The following is a 16,268-nucleotide window of genomic DNA, read 5'->3' as shown; positions in this document are numbered from 1 at the left end:
ACCCAGGAAAGAATTCCCTGTAGTAACTCAGATCCCAACCCACCTAACATCCCATCACAGACCACTGAGCATACTTACCTGCTGATAATCAAAGATCAATTGCCAAAATTAATTGCCAAAATTAGGCTATCCCATCATATCATACCCTCCATAAACTTATCAAGCTTAGTCTTGAAGCCAGATATGTCTTTTGCCCCCACTACTCCCCTTGGAAGGCTGTTCCAGAACTTCACTCCTCTAATGGTTAGAAACCTTCATCTAATTTCAAGTCTAAACTTCCCAGTGTCCAGTTTATATCCATTTGTTCTTGTGTCCACATTGGTACTAAACTTAAATAATTCCTCTCCCTCCCTAATATTAACCCCTCTGATATATTTATAAAGGGCAATCATATCCCCCCTCAATCTTCTTTTGGTTAGGCTAAACAAGCCAAACTCTTTGAGTCTCCTTTCATAAGACAGGTTTTCCATTCCTCGGATCATCCCAGTAACCCGTCTCTGAACCTGTTCCAGTTTGAATTCATCCTTCTTAAATATGGGAGACCAGAACTGCACACAGTATTCCAGATGAGGTCTCACCAGTGCCTTATATAACGGTACTAACACCTCCTTATCTTTGCTGGAAATACCTCGTCTGATGCATCCTAAAACCGCATTTGCCTTTTTAACGGCCATATCACATTGGTGGCTTATAGTCATCCTGTGATCAACCAATACTACGAGGTCCTTCTCCTCCTCTGTTACTTCCAACTGATGCATCCCCAATTTATAACTAAAATTCTTGTTATTAATCCCTAAATGCATGACCTTGCACTTTGCACTATTAAATTTCATCCTATTACTATTACTCCAGTTTACAAAGTCATCCAGATCTTCCTGTATGATATCCTGGTCCTTCTCTTTGTTAGCAATACCTCCCAGCTTTGTGTCATCCGCAAACTTTATTAGCACATTCCCACTTTTTGTGCCAAGGTCACTAATAAAAAGATTAAATAAGATTGGCCCCAAAACTGATAGTAACCTTCTTCCAGCCTGACAGTTCACCTTTCAGTATGACCCGTTGTAGTCTCCCCTTTAACAAGTTCCTTATCCACCTTTCAATTTTCATATTGATCCCCACCTTTTCCAATTTAACTAATAATTCCCCATGTGGAACCGTATCAAATGCCTTACTGAAATCGAGGTAAATTAGATCCACTGCATTTCCTTTGTCTAAAAAATCTGTTACCTTCTCAAAGAAGGAGATCAGGTTGGTTTGGCACACTCTACCTTTTGTAAAACCATGTTGTATTTGTCCCAATTACCACTGACCTCAATGTCTTTGACTACTTTCTCCTTCAAAATGTTTTTCAAGACCTTGCATACTACAGATGTCAAACTAACAGGCCTATAGTTACTCGGATCACGTTTTTTCCCTTTCTTAAAAACAGGAACTATTTTAGCAATTCTCCAGTCGTACGGTACAACCCCTGAGTTTACCTATTCATTAAAAATTCTTGCTAATGGGCTTGCAATTTCATGTGCCAGTTCCTTTAATATTCTTGGATGAAGATTATCTGGGATCTCTGATTTTGTCCCATTAAGCTGTTTGAGTTTGGCTTCTACTTCGGATGTGGTAATAACTACCTTCATATCCTCATTCCCATTTGTCATCTTGCCATTATCCCTAAGCTCCTCATTAGCCTTATTAAAGACTGAGGCAAAGTATTTATTTAGATATTGGGCCATGCCTAGATTATCTTTAACCTCCATTCCATCCTCAGTGTTTAGCTGTCCCACTTCTTTCTTTGTTTTCTTCTTATTTTTATGGCTATAGAACCTTTTACTATTGGTTTTAATTCCCTTTGCAAGGTCCAACTCTACATGGCTTTTAGCCTTTCTCACTTCATCCCTACATGTTCTGACCTCAATAAGGTAGCTTTCCTTGCCAATCCTGCCTATCTTCCACTCCTTATAGGCTTTCTGCTTTTTCTTAATCACCTCTCTGAGATGCTTGCTCATCTAGCTTGGTCTACAACTCCTGCCTATGATTTTTTCCCCCTTTCTTGGGATGCAGGCTTCTGATAGTTTCTGCAGCTTTGACTTGAAGTAATTCCAGGCCTCCTCTGCCTTTAGATCCACAAGTTCTTCAGTCCAATCCACTTCCCTAACTAATTTCCTTAATTCTTTAAAGTTAGCCCTTTTGAAATAAAAAACCCTAGTCCCAGATCTATTTTTTTTTATCCTTCCATCTAGTTTGAACTGAATTAGCTCATGATCACTCGAACCAAGGTTGTCCCCTACAACCATTTCTTCTATGAGGTCCTCACTACTCAACAAAACCAAATCTAAAATGGCATCCCCTCTTGTTGGTTCTTCAACCACTTGGTGAAGGAATCCATCAGCTATCACATCCAGGAAAATCTGAGCCCTATTATTATTACTAGCACTTGTCCTCCAGTCTATATCTGGGAAGTTAAAGTCTCCCATGATCACACAATTCCCATTAGTATTTACTTCATTAAAAACATTAAAGAGGTCTCTATCCATATCCAGATCAGATCCCGGCAGTCTGTACCACATCCCAAGCACTATCTCAGGGGAGGCTCTAGTAGCTTTCTTTCCCAATGTGATTTTTGCCCAGACAGACTCTGTCTTATCCATTCCATCACTTCTTATTTCTTTACAGTTAACCTCATCATTGATATACAATGCTACTCCACCACCTTTGCCTTTATTTCTGTCTTTCCTAAACAGCACATAGCCTTCAATACCTGTACTCCAGTCATGACTACTATTCCACCATGTTTCTGTTATCCCTATAACATCCAGTTTCACTTCCTGCACCAGTAGCTCTAGTTCCTCCATTTTGTTACCTAGGCTGCTCGCATTAGTGTACAAACATCTTAATTTTTGCCATTTGGCTTCACTGACATTCTTTATCTGGTTAGGCACAGACATTCTACCACCAGTATCACCTATTAGACTGGTATCTACACTACCCTTCCTCCTTATGTCCATTCTTCTGCTCATGGCTGTATCCTCTCTTACTTTGTTTTCTTCCCTCTCAGTGTTGAATTCCGGCATGGAGATTACCTGGACATCTCCCAACCATCTCCCCCAAATTCCTAGTTTAAAGCTCTCTTAATCAGTTGTGCCAGCCTCCATCCTAGAAGTCTATTTCCCTCCTTACTCAGGTGAAGTCCATCCCGAGAGAACAGTCCTCTGTCCATGAATGCTTCCCATAGCATGGGATGGGCCATACATCCCAAAGCCCTCCTTATAGCACCACTGCCTGAGCCATCTGTTGATCGCCATAATCTTGTCACATCTTTGTTGTGTGTAGTCAGGAGCTGTTCAGCTATAGGCTGAGCAAGTGCAGAATGGTGGTAGAATGTGCATTTGGCCTTCTAAAGGGCACAGTTTACTGAGTAGGTTAGACCTCAGTGAAAGCAATATTCCCATTGCTTATTGCTGCTTGCGGTGTGCTCCATAATATCTGTGAAAGTAAGAGGAAGACGTTCTGGCAGAATGGGGAGTCAAGACAGATCACCTGGTGGCCAGTTTTGAGCAGCCAGATACCAGGCAATTAGAAGAGCACATCGAGGCACGCAGCACATCAGTGGGCTTTGAAATAGAGTTTTTTTCCGGCAATTGTGTGATATGTGTGTTTGTCATTGATGCAGAGCCATCCCTGTCGGTGAATGTACTTCCCTGTAAACCAATCCCTGCTCCTACCACAGCTCATAATAAAGTTCATAAAAAACCCTGAGATCACAGGCACCGCTGAATAGTAAAGGAAGCCTGGGTGTACAAAGGGTCTGATAACATGGTGGGGGAAGGAGGCAAGGACAAGGTCACATAGCTTATTGTAGCCACATAAATAAATTAAAGCTGCTTGCATAGTAGCCTTCTGCTGCTTGAATCATTCCCCGGTGTTGAGTGGCAGGGTGCCCAGAGCCTTCCCGACCCCACATTCTCGGATGTCTGGGTGAGGAGGATACAGGACTTGGTGAGGAGGGCAGGCGGTTCATCAGTGGCTGCAGTGGGGCTCTGTAGTCCAGCTGCCTTTTCTGCATCTTCACCAGCCTCCTCATCACATCTGTTTGCTCCCCCATAAGCCTTAACATCTCGTCCTGTGTGTTGCGATCATGCTCACTGCATGCTTTCCTGGCCTCTGACACCATACACCTGCATGCATTCAGCTGTGCCCTATCAGTGTGGGAGGACTGCATGAGCTCTGCAAACATGGCATTGCAAGTGAGCTTTTTTCACATTCTAATCTGTGATAACCCCAGGGACAGAGTTGATGCAGGGATCATAGACACATTTTCAGCTGCAGGGGGGGGGGAGCGGGAAGGGGAGAGAGCAAGGGTAGACTTTACAGAAGATATGTTGTTGAGAACACAAGGTTGACTCTTTTACAGTGAATGAAGCACTTCGCCCCAGACAGCACATCTGTTTTAGGTACAAGATCTCATTTTGCCTTTAAATTGAGCACCTACCAGTATGGTGTCACAATACACATGTCTGGGCAACAGAATTTGGTTTGCAGGTAGCCATAGTAAGCAGAAGGGTCGGTGGAGTTTTCTGCTTCAGCATCGATAATGTGGGAATGGTTGCAAACTGCAGAGCCCTCCTTCCCCACAGCAACCAATGCTGCTTGTGATTGCAGTTGAAAAGGAGGGGCTGCGGTTTTGGGGTGGATGTGCACAACATGCACTGTCGGCATGGGACCCACACACACAGCTTGGCTGTTCTCAGAGATGATCCCTTTTAGCCAAGTGCAAACAGCCCAGCAATCTGGGGTCAGAATGTGTTGGAGGTCAGCACGTAGCGGGGATTATTTTTCCCTTATTAAACTTCCACTATTTTAACCAGGTGACATGAGTGATATCAGTCTCCTGAGGCTTAAGACAGCAAGATAAGGAGTCCATGCTCCAGGAATGTGGCCAAAACCCAGGACCCTTTGCTGCTATGCTTTGTGCTGCAATGATTCCAGACTACTGGCCTGGCATGGTAAAGTGTCCTGCAGTGGAGGATAGAATAAGGCAGCTTTCCCCAGAAACCTTCTGCAAAGGCTTTCAGAGTACCTCCAGGAGAGTTTCATGGAGATGGCCCTGGAGGATTCCCACTCCATTCACAGACACTTAACCAGACTTTTCTATTAGCTGTACTGGCCGTGAATGCATCCCAATTGTTCAGGGCAGATCAAACATTAAACATAATCACATTTAACCCTTGTAGCATCATTACAAATGTGCACTCACCAGAGGTGCCTCTCCACCATCAGGCTCCAGGAATGATAGGGGGTTGGTCTAGATGACCTTCTGAGGTCCCTTCCAACCCTGATATTTTATGATTCTATGATTCAAGCTGGGCCTAAAAAACCTCCCCCGATCACCACAAGTTTTCAAAGATAATGGCCAATGGCTCAGAATCACATCAACCAACTCCCTCAGCATCCTTGGATGCATTAGATCTGGCCCCATGGACTTGTACATGTCCAGCTTTTCTAAATAGTTCTTAACTTGTTCTTTCACCACTGAGAGTTGCTCACTTCCTCCCCATACTGTGTTGCCTGGTGCAGCAGTCTGGGAGCTGACCTTGCCTGTGAAGACCGAGGCAAAAAAAGCATTGAGTACTTCAACTTTTTCCACATTATCTGTCACTAGGTCGCCTCCCCCATTCAGTAAGGGTCCCACACTTTCCCTGACCTTCTTCTTGTTTCTAACATACCTGTAGAAACCCTTCTTGTTACCCTTCACATCCCTTGTTAGCTGCAACTCCAGTTGTGCCTTGACCTTCCTGATTAAACCCCATGCATGCCCGAGCAATGTTTTTATACTCCTCCCTAGTCATCTATCCAAGTTTCCACTTCTTGTAAGCTTCCAGACCAGACTTAGGCACCTAACTCCCTTTGAGGGACAGGGGTTAGGACACAAGTCTCTCCTTAGCATCTAGTCTTGGCTAGCATAGGCAGCTTCTCACTCAATATTCTGGCTTTTGTGAACCCCATTCTGAGGCATCTGACTTTCCCCATGCATTGTACAGGGAGCCTGTGTGCCTAAAAATCAGACTTTTTGAATTCCACTGGGTGATGAGGTGTAATATGTAAATCTCCTTAGTGACACTAACCCTCAGGCTCCTTTAGGGCCATTTACACCCTATTTTTGAAAATGTCAAACATATCCAAAAGGCGGCTGATCTCTAGCTGCCGAAGCTTCTAATTTCAGCTGTACAAACTACTGAAAATTCTTACCATGTTGCATTAAAATAAAACAAAATGAGAAGTGGAAATGAGAGAGATTTAAAAACAAATGTACAGCTTGGAGAGGGTGATGAGGCAGAGAAAAAAATCAATCGCTTGGTTAAAGAGCAGGGGGGAAAAAGACAGAAATATGGAAATTTTCCAGTTAAAAAAAAGAATTTCAAACTTACTTAGAGAGACTCAAGCACTAATTTCACATAAATGCTAGTTAAGATAGTGGAGAGAAAACCGTTTTTGTAACACAGATGGGAAAGGTAATGCTTAAAAAAAAAACCACTTTTTTCCCTCAGGAATCAGGTGAGATGCAATAGAAGGTGATTATAAAAGAATAATACATTTCACTGTTCATACAAAAGGCTTCATCCTGGAAGTAGCCGAAGATACAACTTTGGGCTGGATTCTCCTCCAATTGAAAGTGGTGGGAATTTTGCTATTGACTTTAATGGGACAAGGATTGAGCTCTTGAGTGTTTTAAGGAAAAATGCTCTACCTTTTGTGAAACACCTCTGCCCATTTGTCATGGGAAGGAAGGAAAACGTAATCCACTGTCCAAGAAGACACAAGATGACATAAGCAAATAGGGTGACTAGATGAGAGGGAGAAAATATCGGGACACATAGGAAGAGGGGTCCACCGGCGGAGCAAAACAAAGCCGAATGGGGCTGGCGGAGCAGCGAGTGGGGGGCGGGGGAAAGGTGAGTGCTGCTGGTGGAGCAGTGAGGGGAAAAAAAATAAAAATGGCGAGTGCTGCCAGTGGAACGAAATATCAGGACAAATTGCCTCCTGACCAAAGATCAGTCGGGATGCGGGAAAAAGACCTAAATATTGTTACAGTCCCGATTTCATCGGGCCATCTGGTCACCCTATAAGCGAATCAGATAGCTGTGTGTGCCATTGCTTTGGAAACGATGCATTGAGTGAAGCTGTTTCTCCAGCAGGGAGCGGTAAGAGGAGCTGTGCTGTCCATCCCTGAAACACCCACATAACTGTTCAGAGAAGAATGCGCTGACAATCAAGTCACCAATACTGAGAGGAATTAACACCATTTGGCTAGGGAGAGGTCTACCTCGGAATCTCTGCCTTCTTAAGAAGGGCTCCTTCGTGCCAAGACTGCCATTTGCATAATTCAGAACCTTTACAAATCATGGCAGTCACACCAGGATTTCCTCATTAGCCAGTGATATAAATAACAACAGTTACAGGAGTTAATCCAGATTGCATTCATTTCTCCCTCAGGCCATTGAAATGTGATACACACATGGGCGGTGGGTGAATGGCTGGCTTGAGATGGCAAGCCCCAGCCCTGCCCCTTCTGCCCAAGTCCACATCCCTTCCACACCCACCAGAGCCCAGCCTCATTGTGGCCACTTGCCCCTGCCCTGTGCCCCGAAACCCCCTCCCCGTTATGGCCCCTGCCCACGGCTAGCACCTCCCCCTCCCCCAGCAGCACCAGACAGCTGTATGGCCCCAGCTCCCCCTCAGCCCCCAGAGCAGCCGGGCAGCCACACCACAGCTCCAGCCTTTCCGGCTGGTCAGACAGCCACATGGCTCCAGCCCCTGGAGCAACCTGGCATCCATGCTGCTGCCCCAGCCTTCCCGGCCGGCCAGAGCATGGTAGGGGTCACCCCTGTTATTTTGGGAAGGCACTATACAGGGAGCCTGGGAAGGTAATGCCTTCGCTTGCCTATGTTATCCGCCGCCCATGGATACACATCATTTTGCCTTGAGGGAGTCAGATGGCTGATTTCTTACCGGAACAGAGCACTCCAGCAGGATAAGGGCAAGATTTTAATTCCCATCCTCCATGTTTGCAGTCCCAGAGAGCTGACTCGTTACCATGACAAATAACTTCTGTGAGCCAAGTCAGTCCAGAATGTTCTCCAAAAATTAAAGCTTCAGACGTGGCAACAGCAGATCCACATCCCAGCTGTTTACAAATGACTGAATGATACTGCCGCTCTGTTTCATCATCATCACACACCATCCCCCACTGATCCTGGTGTTTAACCTCCACTCTCCCAGCACAGGGGCTGTCTCCATCCACCAGCCTCAGGACATCAGCACCTTCAGACAGACAGAAAACATGGTTGCAAGAGAGAGCACCCTTATTGTTGTCAATTATCACATCTAGCTCTGTCAATATCATGAATCAAATCCCAGAATGGGCTTCATCTCCTCTCTCCCAGTCATATTCCTCACAATAATCAGACAATGGAAGGCAGGGGTCAGTAGCATGGTAAAAATTGAGGTCCATGGTGATTTAAAAAAAAATTGAAAGACTGAATGACAACCTCCCACACAATGTCTGCCACTAAGTACGGTAATTTTGTCAAGCATCTGTCACACAGTTTAGTGGTGCCAACCCCTGGTGGAAGGTGTTGCCTTCACAAATCCCACTCATCTTCTCCTGTATCATCCAGCTGGGCTATTGCATATGAGCCTAGTCACAGCCGAAAGATACACAGCAATGTTCCTGGCAGCCCTCAAGAGACCCTTCACTAGATCCAATTCCTCCAGACACCAAGTACCTTCCTTTCCCTCCAAATTACTGGAAAACATTCTCATTGGGAAGCAGCAAATCTCCCTTTTACCTGAGCACCTGCGGTTACCCACTGCATCAGCCATACCCACCAGCTGTTGAATCGCTTGCTTTGCACAGAACTCCCCAGCAAGGGGGCATTTCAGAAAAAATAAGGGGTGTGGGAGTTATGTCAGCTTTAGACCTTTCTATGGGATAGTCTATGCTGCAAAGGGTGGGTGGTGCTGGAAAACATTATGGGACATATATGAAAAGTTGAGGGAGGCAACTGCTCCACTTGCAAATGGTGCCCCTACTCCCCAGCCTGCCTATTTCCCTTACCACTCTCCCCTAATCAGTGCCGTGCATAACCTCTCTTCCTCTTCCCCCCGTGACCCATCCCTCCTGTACCCAGTCAGTGGACCCCCGCTCCTCTCTCACGCCCACTGCTGCCCCTTTCCCTCCCCAGTCATTGCCCAGAGAGTAGGATGACTATATTTTCAAAGTGAAAAGACAGACATTTGACTCAGGCTAGGAGGCTGGGAAGTTTCCCACAGGATGATTTAGTGTGGGTCAGAGAGGGGCATACAGGAAGAATTTGGCAGTTGAGGAGAGGGTTGGAGTGAGAAAAACCAGCCAAAAGCTTCTCTCCTGTAAGGCCAGACTCTCTTCCCCCAGTCTGCTCCTTTTCAGTCGCTCAGAGAGTGCAGAGTGGCCAGAGTCTGGTGCTAACTGCCCTGCTCAGAATTCTCCCAGAGAGGAAGAGCTCTCAGCCGCTATAAAGCCAGTGTACCTGGCTCCTTCACCAACTCTTGGTGCAGGGAGCACATAGGGGATGGAAGGGGACCTGCTGGAGTACAGATACGCACTGCCGTTTCCCAGGTGGTCTAAGTCAGAGCAGTCCCTAGGCCTACCTCATTCTTCTGTCTTGTACTGAGGAGATAATCTGGCCCTAATGCTTTTACTTGAGTGGTAATTAGTTCTGGAGTCATTGGCTTTGCTAATAAACAGCTCTGGGCTCACAGTGCTCCAGGATCAAGAGATTTTGTACAATATGCATAATCTGTGAGTGAGAATAGTCCCTAATTATTGAAGTATATAAACTTTCTCCCTGGTACTCATCTACAGGAGACAGACACAACTTTAGTTTAGTTTTCTTTCTATGAGAAGACAGTTCTTCCTTTTTACATCATTTGTGACTGAAAGCAAAAAAAATCACTAAAACCTATTGGACCCCAAATTACAATCCTTTAGGGTCAGTTTGTCTCAGTTCTATGTGTGAACTAAAGCAGGTACTTACCTATGGTGGAGTGAAAAGAAAGGAGAAGCCAGAGCAACTGAATAGAGAGAAGTTCCTTCATCGTCACCCTGACCCGTCTTTCTCCCTCACTGCACTGGTTGAATCTAAACCTCCTGCCAAGGCTTATCTGTGTTTGAGATGTGACCACAAAGAAGTGGAAGGGAAATATACAGATTCAGCTGCTGGCGTCAAGTGCAGGAAAAAACAAACTAGAACTTCTGAAAACTCACACCCAAGGCGTGGGGGTCACCTGCAGCCACACACACATCACAGAACCAGAGCTTCTTTTGGCAGTTGGGATCAGCTATATCAGAGAAGAGGAAGCGAAGACCAGTAGTGGAAACACAGTTTCTTAAGATTTCCTGTATGGCATATGTCTATCAATTATAGCAGATGCCCTCAGAGGTTGAAGAAATTCTTCAATTACACTTTCTAAGCTGTGAACATTACCGATGGTGGGGACTCTGCTTTGGCTGTTATAATCAAAGATGATACAGTTGATTTGTCTTGGTGCATTTTTTCCATTCTTTTAACATGGTTGAAAAACACTGTAGACAAATGCTACCCATGCATAACTGATATTGTAGCAACTGTCCCATTTGACATTTTTGGAATAGAGCATTTCAATTTTTCATTTAGCAATTAAATGTATTTCAGATTTTTTTAAAGTCTAAATTGGAGCAAAATGTTTTGATTTTATCAGAATGAAACATTTTGTTTGAACCAAAATGATTTCCCCCCCAGAATTTTGTTTTGTGGGAAATGTTGAATTCTTTGGGTTTTAATCCTTTTTGTTCAAAATTGCAGGAAGTCTTGCAAAATGGAACAACCCAACTTTCATTTCTAAGTCATTTGCTGTTTATACTGTTTAACATTGTATCCAGCGTTTCTGTCCTCCCAGCTCTTATCTTCAAAACATGCCATCTTGCAGGATGCCAGATGGTAGGTGCTGAAATCTAATCTGGCTGCCTATGTCGTGCTGCAGCTGCCCTGCATTAATTAGTATTTATTTGTTTATTTATTTCCTAGAGACTTCCTTTAGTATTAAAGCAGCAAAGAGTCCTGTGGCACCTTATAGACTAACAGACGTTTTGGAGCATGAGCTTTCATGGGTGAATACCCACTTCATCGGATGCATGACGTTAGCGTTAGCAGCAGCAGCCCAGTGTCCATCTGACTTTTATAGCTAAAAGGCAAAAGTGAATGTATTAGAACTACAGACTTAAATTCATTCACATCATTACATCTAAATCACAATACAAAACTTAAAAAAATAGATTTCTTTAAGGGTGCAATTATCTATCTCTGTCCTTAACACTCATTAGCATAACTATAGATATGGTGGGTTTGGGCATCTGTTTCGTTGCAACTGAGCCTTGAAAAAAGACCATGTGTATGTGCTCAAGTGACAAATGTGGAGAGAAATGGGAGAGTGAGCTCCTGAGACCAACGGGCTGCTCTTTTAACCTTCTAGTTCCCTCCCTGAATGACTGAAAGTGCTGCATTTTCTGCAGAAAGCTACCTGCCTGGCAGCTGCCAGTTGCTGTGAAAGAAAGATTTATTCAAGTGAGGAAAAAAGAAAAGGAAGCCCAGGAAACCCTGATATAAGTAACTGCCCCTAAAAGGTAAAGGGAACTTGATCAAAAATCAAACTGAAAATGGGAAGTGAATGTGCACTACTCGTGGACATTTTCCTCATTAAGATGCTTCCTTTCAGTTAGAAAAGGCAATACAGGATGCAAAGTTTGCTGACTGCTTTGTGCTGACATTACTAACACCAACTGCAGTGCTCTGGGAAATGCCTGAAACTTCACTGAACTAGTTTCCACAAGATTTTAGAGAAAGGAAGATGTTAGAATTCTTATTATTTATGCAAGGTTTTACTACAATACTAATTTCACCATACATCCCTTTATTAAATAAGAAGGCTGAACTGTATTTACACAATTGCTCTAAACATGCCTAAAAAGCCTAAATAATAAGCAATTTACTACATAAACAGGAACAAAACATTGACAAGCATTTGATCAAGATAATTACAAAGAGGATAAATCCAGGAGTGCTTAGACCAATATTGGTCAGCTCCAGCATGGTCAGGTAGCTGTTAACAATGAACCTAAGAGATTATTTTCTTATACTCTTGAGCAAAGAAGTGGTGTCATTGCCTGTTATCAGATGTTAGCTGGGGCCAGTGAAAGCAGTTTCTTCTATAGCCAGTTATTTACTGCACCTGGTACCCAATTAACCATGTTTTATTTCTATTACTTCAGTCCAAACCTTAAATAAGTTAACACTAGTATTTTGAAGGGCCCCTACAAGTTTAATTCAATAACTTCTTTCTCAAGATCTCATTCTTTTTGACCACATGCTTTAGACCTGTGGCTCATGCCAATATCCCAGTTCAATTAAAAACCATAGCTCACCTAAATCTAATGTGGGCCTGTATTCCTACAGAAGGGGATCACTCTTAACATCTCATTTTGTACCCCAAATGGAAAAAGATCTAAAACTTGATAGGTCAATATGCTCTGAACTTTTCCGCAGTCTAATACCTCTTTTTGGAGATGGGGTGATGAGAAGCATGCAGTATTTAAGGTGTGGGCGTACCATGGATTTAGATAGTGGTATTTGTGATGTTGCACTCCATATGCTTTATGAAAATATGGATATGAATATGACATAACTGGACTTATGCTTTATGCGAAATACCTCTTGTAACATATTATTCAAAAAGTTATAATCTACTGAATGTGTTCATTCTGTTTGTATGCATGTATCATTCTTATGTGTGAAGCTAGAAATATGAGATATGAACTTGTGTTACTGATGTAGTCATACAAAGTGAGGGTCGTCAATGGAGCATTAGGAACTTGATCACTCCCATTTACCAGGACAATTGGCTGCAAATGGCCTTGTTTACCTGAAAGCCTTTCTGTGTATGTGTGAGCCAGCCCATGAGTAATGGAGACTGGGGTCTCACAGAGACGTGTGACCATGTCACCTGATGCTGGAATCCATCTTAAACCTTGTACCTTTCCATTCAGAAGTGGGGAACGGCATCAAATGGAGACACAAAACTTCTGCCAAATCTATAAAAGGGAGTGGAGCAGGACAAATGGGCTGCCAGTCATGAAAAAAACCCTGTTTACCTCCTAAGATGTCTGCTGGAACTAACAAAAATTGAACCGGGGAAAGGATTGGGCCCAAACTAGGAAGGAGTCTAGTCTGTGAAAGAAGATCATTGGAACATCCTTGAGAGTGAGATATTACAGGTAATCATTTTCTTAGTGTATTAGGTTTAGACTTGTGTGTTTTGTTTTATTTTGCTTTGTGACTTACTTTGTTCTGTCTGTTAATTAAAACCACTTAAATCCTATTTTTTTGTAGACTCATAGACTCATAGATTCATAGGTCGGAAGGGACCAATATGATCATCTAGTCTGACCTCCTGCACAAAGCAGGCCACAGAACCCTACCCATCCACTTCTATAACAAACCCCCAACCTATGTCCGAGTTATTGAAGTCTTCAAATTGTGGTTTGAAGACCTCAAGCTGCAGAGAATCCACCAGCAAGTGACCCATGCCCCACACTGCAGAGGAAGGCGAAAAACCTCCAGGGCCTCTGCCAATCTTCCCCGGAGGAAAATTCCTTCCCGACCCCAAATATGGCGATCAGCTAATCCCTGAGCATGTGGGCAAGACTCACCAGCCAGTACTCAGGAAAGAATTCTTAATAAAATCACTTTTGTTTATTAATAAACCCAGTGTAAGTAATTCTTACTGGGGAGGAGGGCAAATTGCTATGCAATCTCTTTTTCAGTGATAAAGAGGGCAAGTACTTATGAGTTTCCCCAGTATAAGCTTTATACAAAGTAAAATGGATTTATTTGGGGTTCAGGCTCCCAAAAAGGTGGTACACAGGGTGTGGGACAAGTCCCTGTTAACTGAGATGCCCCAGGGCTGAGTCTAAGGAACTGTCTCAATGTCTAAGGAACTGCAGGGGGTGACCATTCTGGCAGGGAGGTTTCTCAGTGGTATCCCATATCATCCAGTGGCAGTCTTAAGAGGATCTCTGTGACCAGATCTGTCACAGTATTATGATATTTTCTGTCTTATTATCTATTCCTTTCCTAATGGTTAAGAACATAAGAATGGCCATACTGGGTCAGACCAAAGGTCAATCTAGCCCAGTATCCTGTCTACCAACACTGGCCAGTGCCAGTGCCTCAGAGGGAATGAACAGGACAGGTAATCATCAAGTGATCCATCCCCAGTCGTTCATTCCCAGCTTCTGACAAACAGAAGCTAGGAACGCCTTCCTTGCCAATCCTAGCTAATAGCCATTGATGGACCTATCCTCCATGAATTCATCTAGTTCTTTTTTGAACTCAGTTATGGTCTTGGCCTTCACAACATCCTCTGGCAAGGAGTTCCACAAGTTGACTGTGTATTGTGTGAAGAAATATTTCCTTTTATTTGTTTTAAACCTGCTGCCTATTAATTTCATTTGGTGACCCCTAGTTCTTGTGTTATAAGAAGTAGTAAACAACACTTCCTTATCTACTTTCTCTACACCAGTCATGATTTTATAGACCTCAATCATATCTCCACGTTTCTTTTCCAAGCTGAAACGTCCCAATCTTATTAATCTCTCCTTATACAGAAGCTGTTCCATATCCCTAATCATTTTTGTTGCCCTTTTCTGAACCTTTTCCAATTCTAGTATATCTTTTTTCAGATGGAGGGACCACATCTGCCCACAGTATTCAAGATGTGGGCGTAAAATGGATTTATATAGAGGCAATATGATATTTTCTGTCCTATTATCCATCACTTTCTTAATTATTCCCAGCATTCTGTTTACTTTTTTGACTGCTGCTGCACATTGAGTGGATGTTTTCAGAGAACTATCCACAATGACTCTGAGATCTCTATCTTGAGTGGAAACAGCTAATTTAGACCCCCTCATTTTATCTGTATAGTATGAGATTATACTTTCAATTTATCAACATTAAATTTCATCTGCCTGTAGCAGGGTGCAACTCACCACCATGGTGCCTCCTGCTGGTCAGTATGGGAAAGGAGTGCCTTCCTCTGGCCAATTTCTCCCCTGCCCATCTGCAGTCCCTTTATCTCCACAAGTTCAGGCCCTGCATCCCTCCTGGACCCCAGTTCCCCTTCTCTTGGGGTACTGCCCCTGACAGTGTCCCCACACTCTGCGTCTCCCCTTCCAGGGGAACCCCAATCCCCTATACCCACCTTGCCTCAGTGGCTACTGCCAGTCATCTTCTAGCCCCTTCTCTCAGGGGCAAACTGCAGTCTGTAATGGCCACTCATCACTAGCAATGGGGTTGGACTGGCTGCTTTTTCCTGCCCTGGCTGCATCCCCAGTACCTCCTCAGGCCTTTGCTGTAAGGCCTCAGCCTTTGAGGTCACTGGGCCAGAACTCCCCAGCTCAGCCTGCCCTTTCCCGGCACTGCTCTGTGCAAAGTAAATCCTGTCTCTACGAGGCAGCAAGGTCCTTCTTGCTCCACTGTTGGGGCAAGACTGACTTCTTTCTCCACAGAAGCCCTAGAATCATAGACTATCAGGGTTGGAAGGGACCTCAGGAAGTCATCTAGTCCAACCCCCTGCTCAGAGCAGGACTAATCCCCAGATCCCTAAATGACCCCCTCAAGTATTGAGCTCACAACCGTAGGTATAGCAGGCCAATTCTCAAACCACTGAGCCATCCCATCCCCCCATTGTCCTTGTTGAACCTCATCAGATTTCTTTCGGCCCAATCCTCCAATTTGTCTAGGTCACTCTGGACCCTATCCCTACCCTCCAGCGTATCTACCTCTTCTGCCCCCCAGGGTGCAATACATCCTACCCTCCAGATCATTCATGAAGATGTTGAACAAAACCGGCCCCAGGACCGACCCTTGGGGCACTCCGCTTGATACCGGCTGCCAACTAGACATGCAGCCATTGATCACTACTCGTTGAGCCTGACGATCTAGCCAGCTTTCTATCCACCTTATAGTCCAATCATCCAGCCCATAATTCTTTAACTTGCTGGCAAGAATACTGTGGAAGACCGTATCAAAAGCTTTGCTGAAGTCAAGATATATCACATCCACTGCTTTCCCCATACCCACAGAGCCAGTTATCTTATCACTGGCCTGGTTGGGCCCTGATTGGCTGCCTCAAGCCCGCTC

General features: G+C 44.1%; 2 protein-coding genes across 16 annotated transcripts in view; one reads left to right on the top strand and one right to left on the bottom strand.

Annotated features, from left to right (window-relative positions):
* Nucleotides 1-16,268, top strand: part of LOC127048439 (zinc finger protein OZF-like) — a 273,508-nt gene that overhangs the window by 77,300 nt on the left and 179,940 nt on the right. The gene's annotated exons all lie outside the window — the stretch shown is intronic.
* LOC127048417 (deleted in malignant brain tumors 1 protein-like) overlaps nt 1-16,268 on the bottom strand; it is a 151,201-nt gene that overhangs the window by 76,410 nt on the left and 58,523 nt on the right. For 13 of the 15 annotated variants that reach the window (XM_050948158.1, XM_050948164.1, XM_050948167.1 and 10 more), the window contains exons 1-2: nt 10,068-10,151; nt 8,002-8,313 (exon numbers count right to left, since the gene is read on the bottom strand). In XM_050948158.1, coding sequence (XP_050804115.1) covers nt 8,002-8,313; nt 10,068-10,128 — 373 coding nt within the window. In that variant the 5' untranslated portion in view covers nt 10,129-10,151. Of the gene's footprint in view, nt 1-8,001; nt 8,314-10,067; nt 10,152-11,191; nt 11,254-16,268 lie in introns of those variants that run through there. The other 2 variants (XM_050948159.1, XM_050948160.1) reach the window with 2 other exon arrangements.

Source organism: Gopherus flavomarginatus, chromosome 3 (genome assembly GCF_025201925.1).
Source record: "Gopherus flavomarginatus isolate rGopFla2 chromosome 3, rGopFla2.mat.asm, whole genome shotgun sequence".
Classification (NCBI taxonomy): Eukaryota; Metazoa; Chordata; order Testudines; family Testudinidae; genus Gopherus; species Gopherus flavomarginatus.
This window is presented reverse-complemented; position numbering and strand designations above follow the sequence as displayed.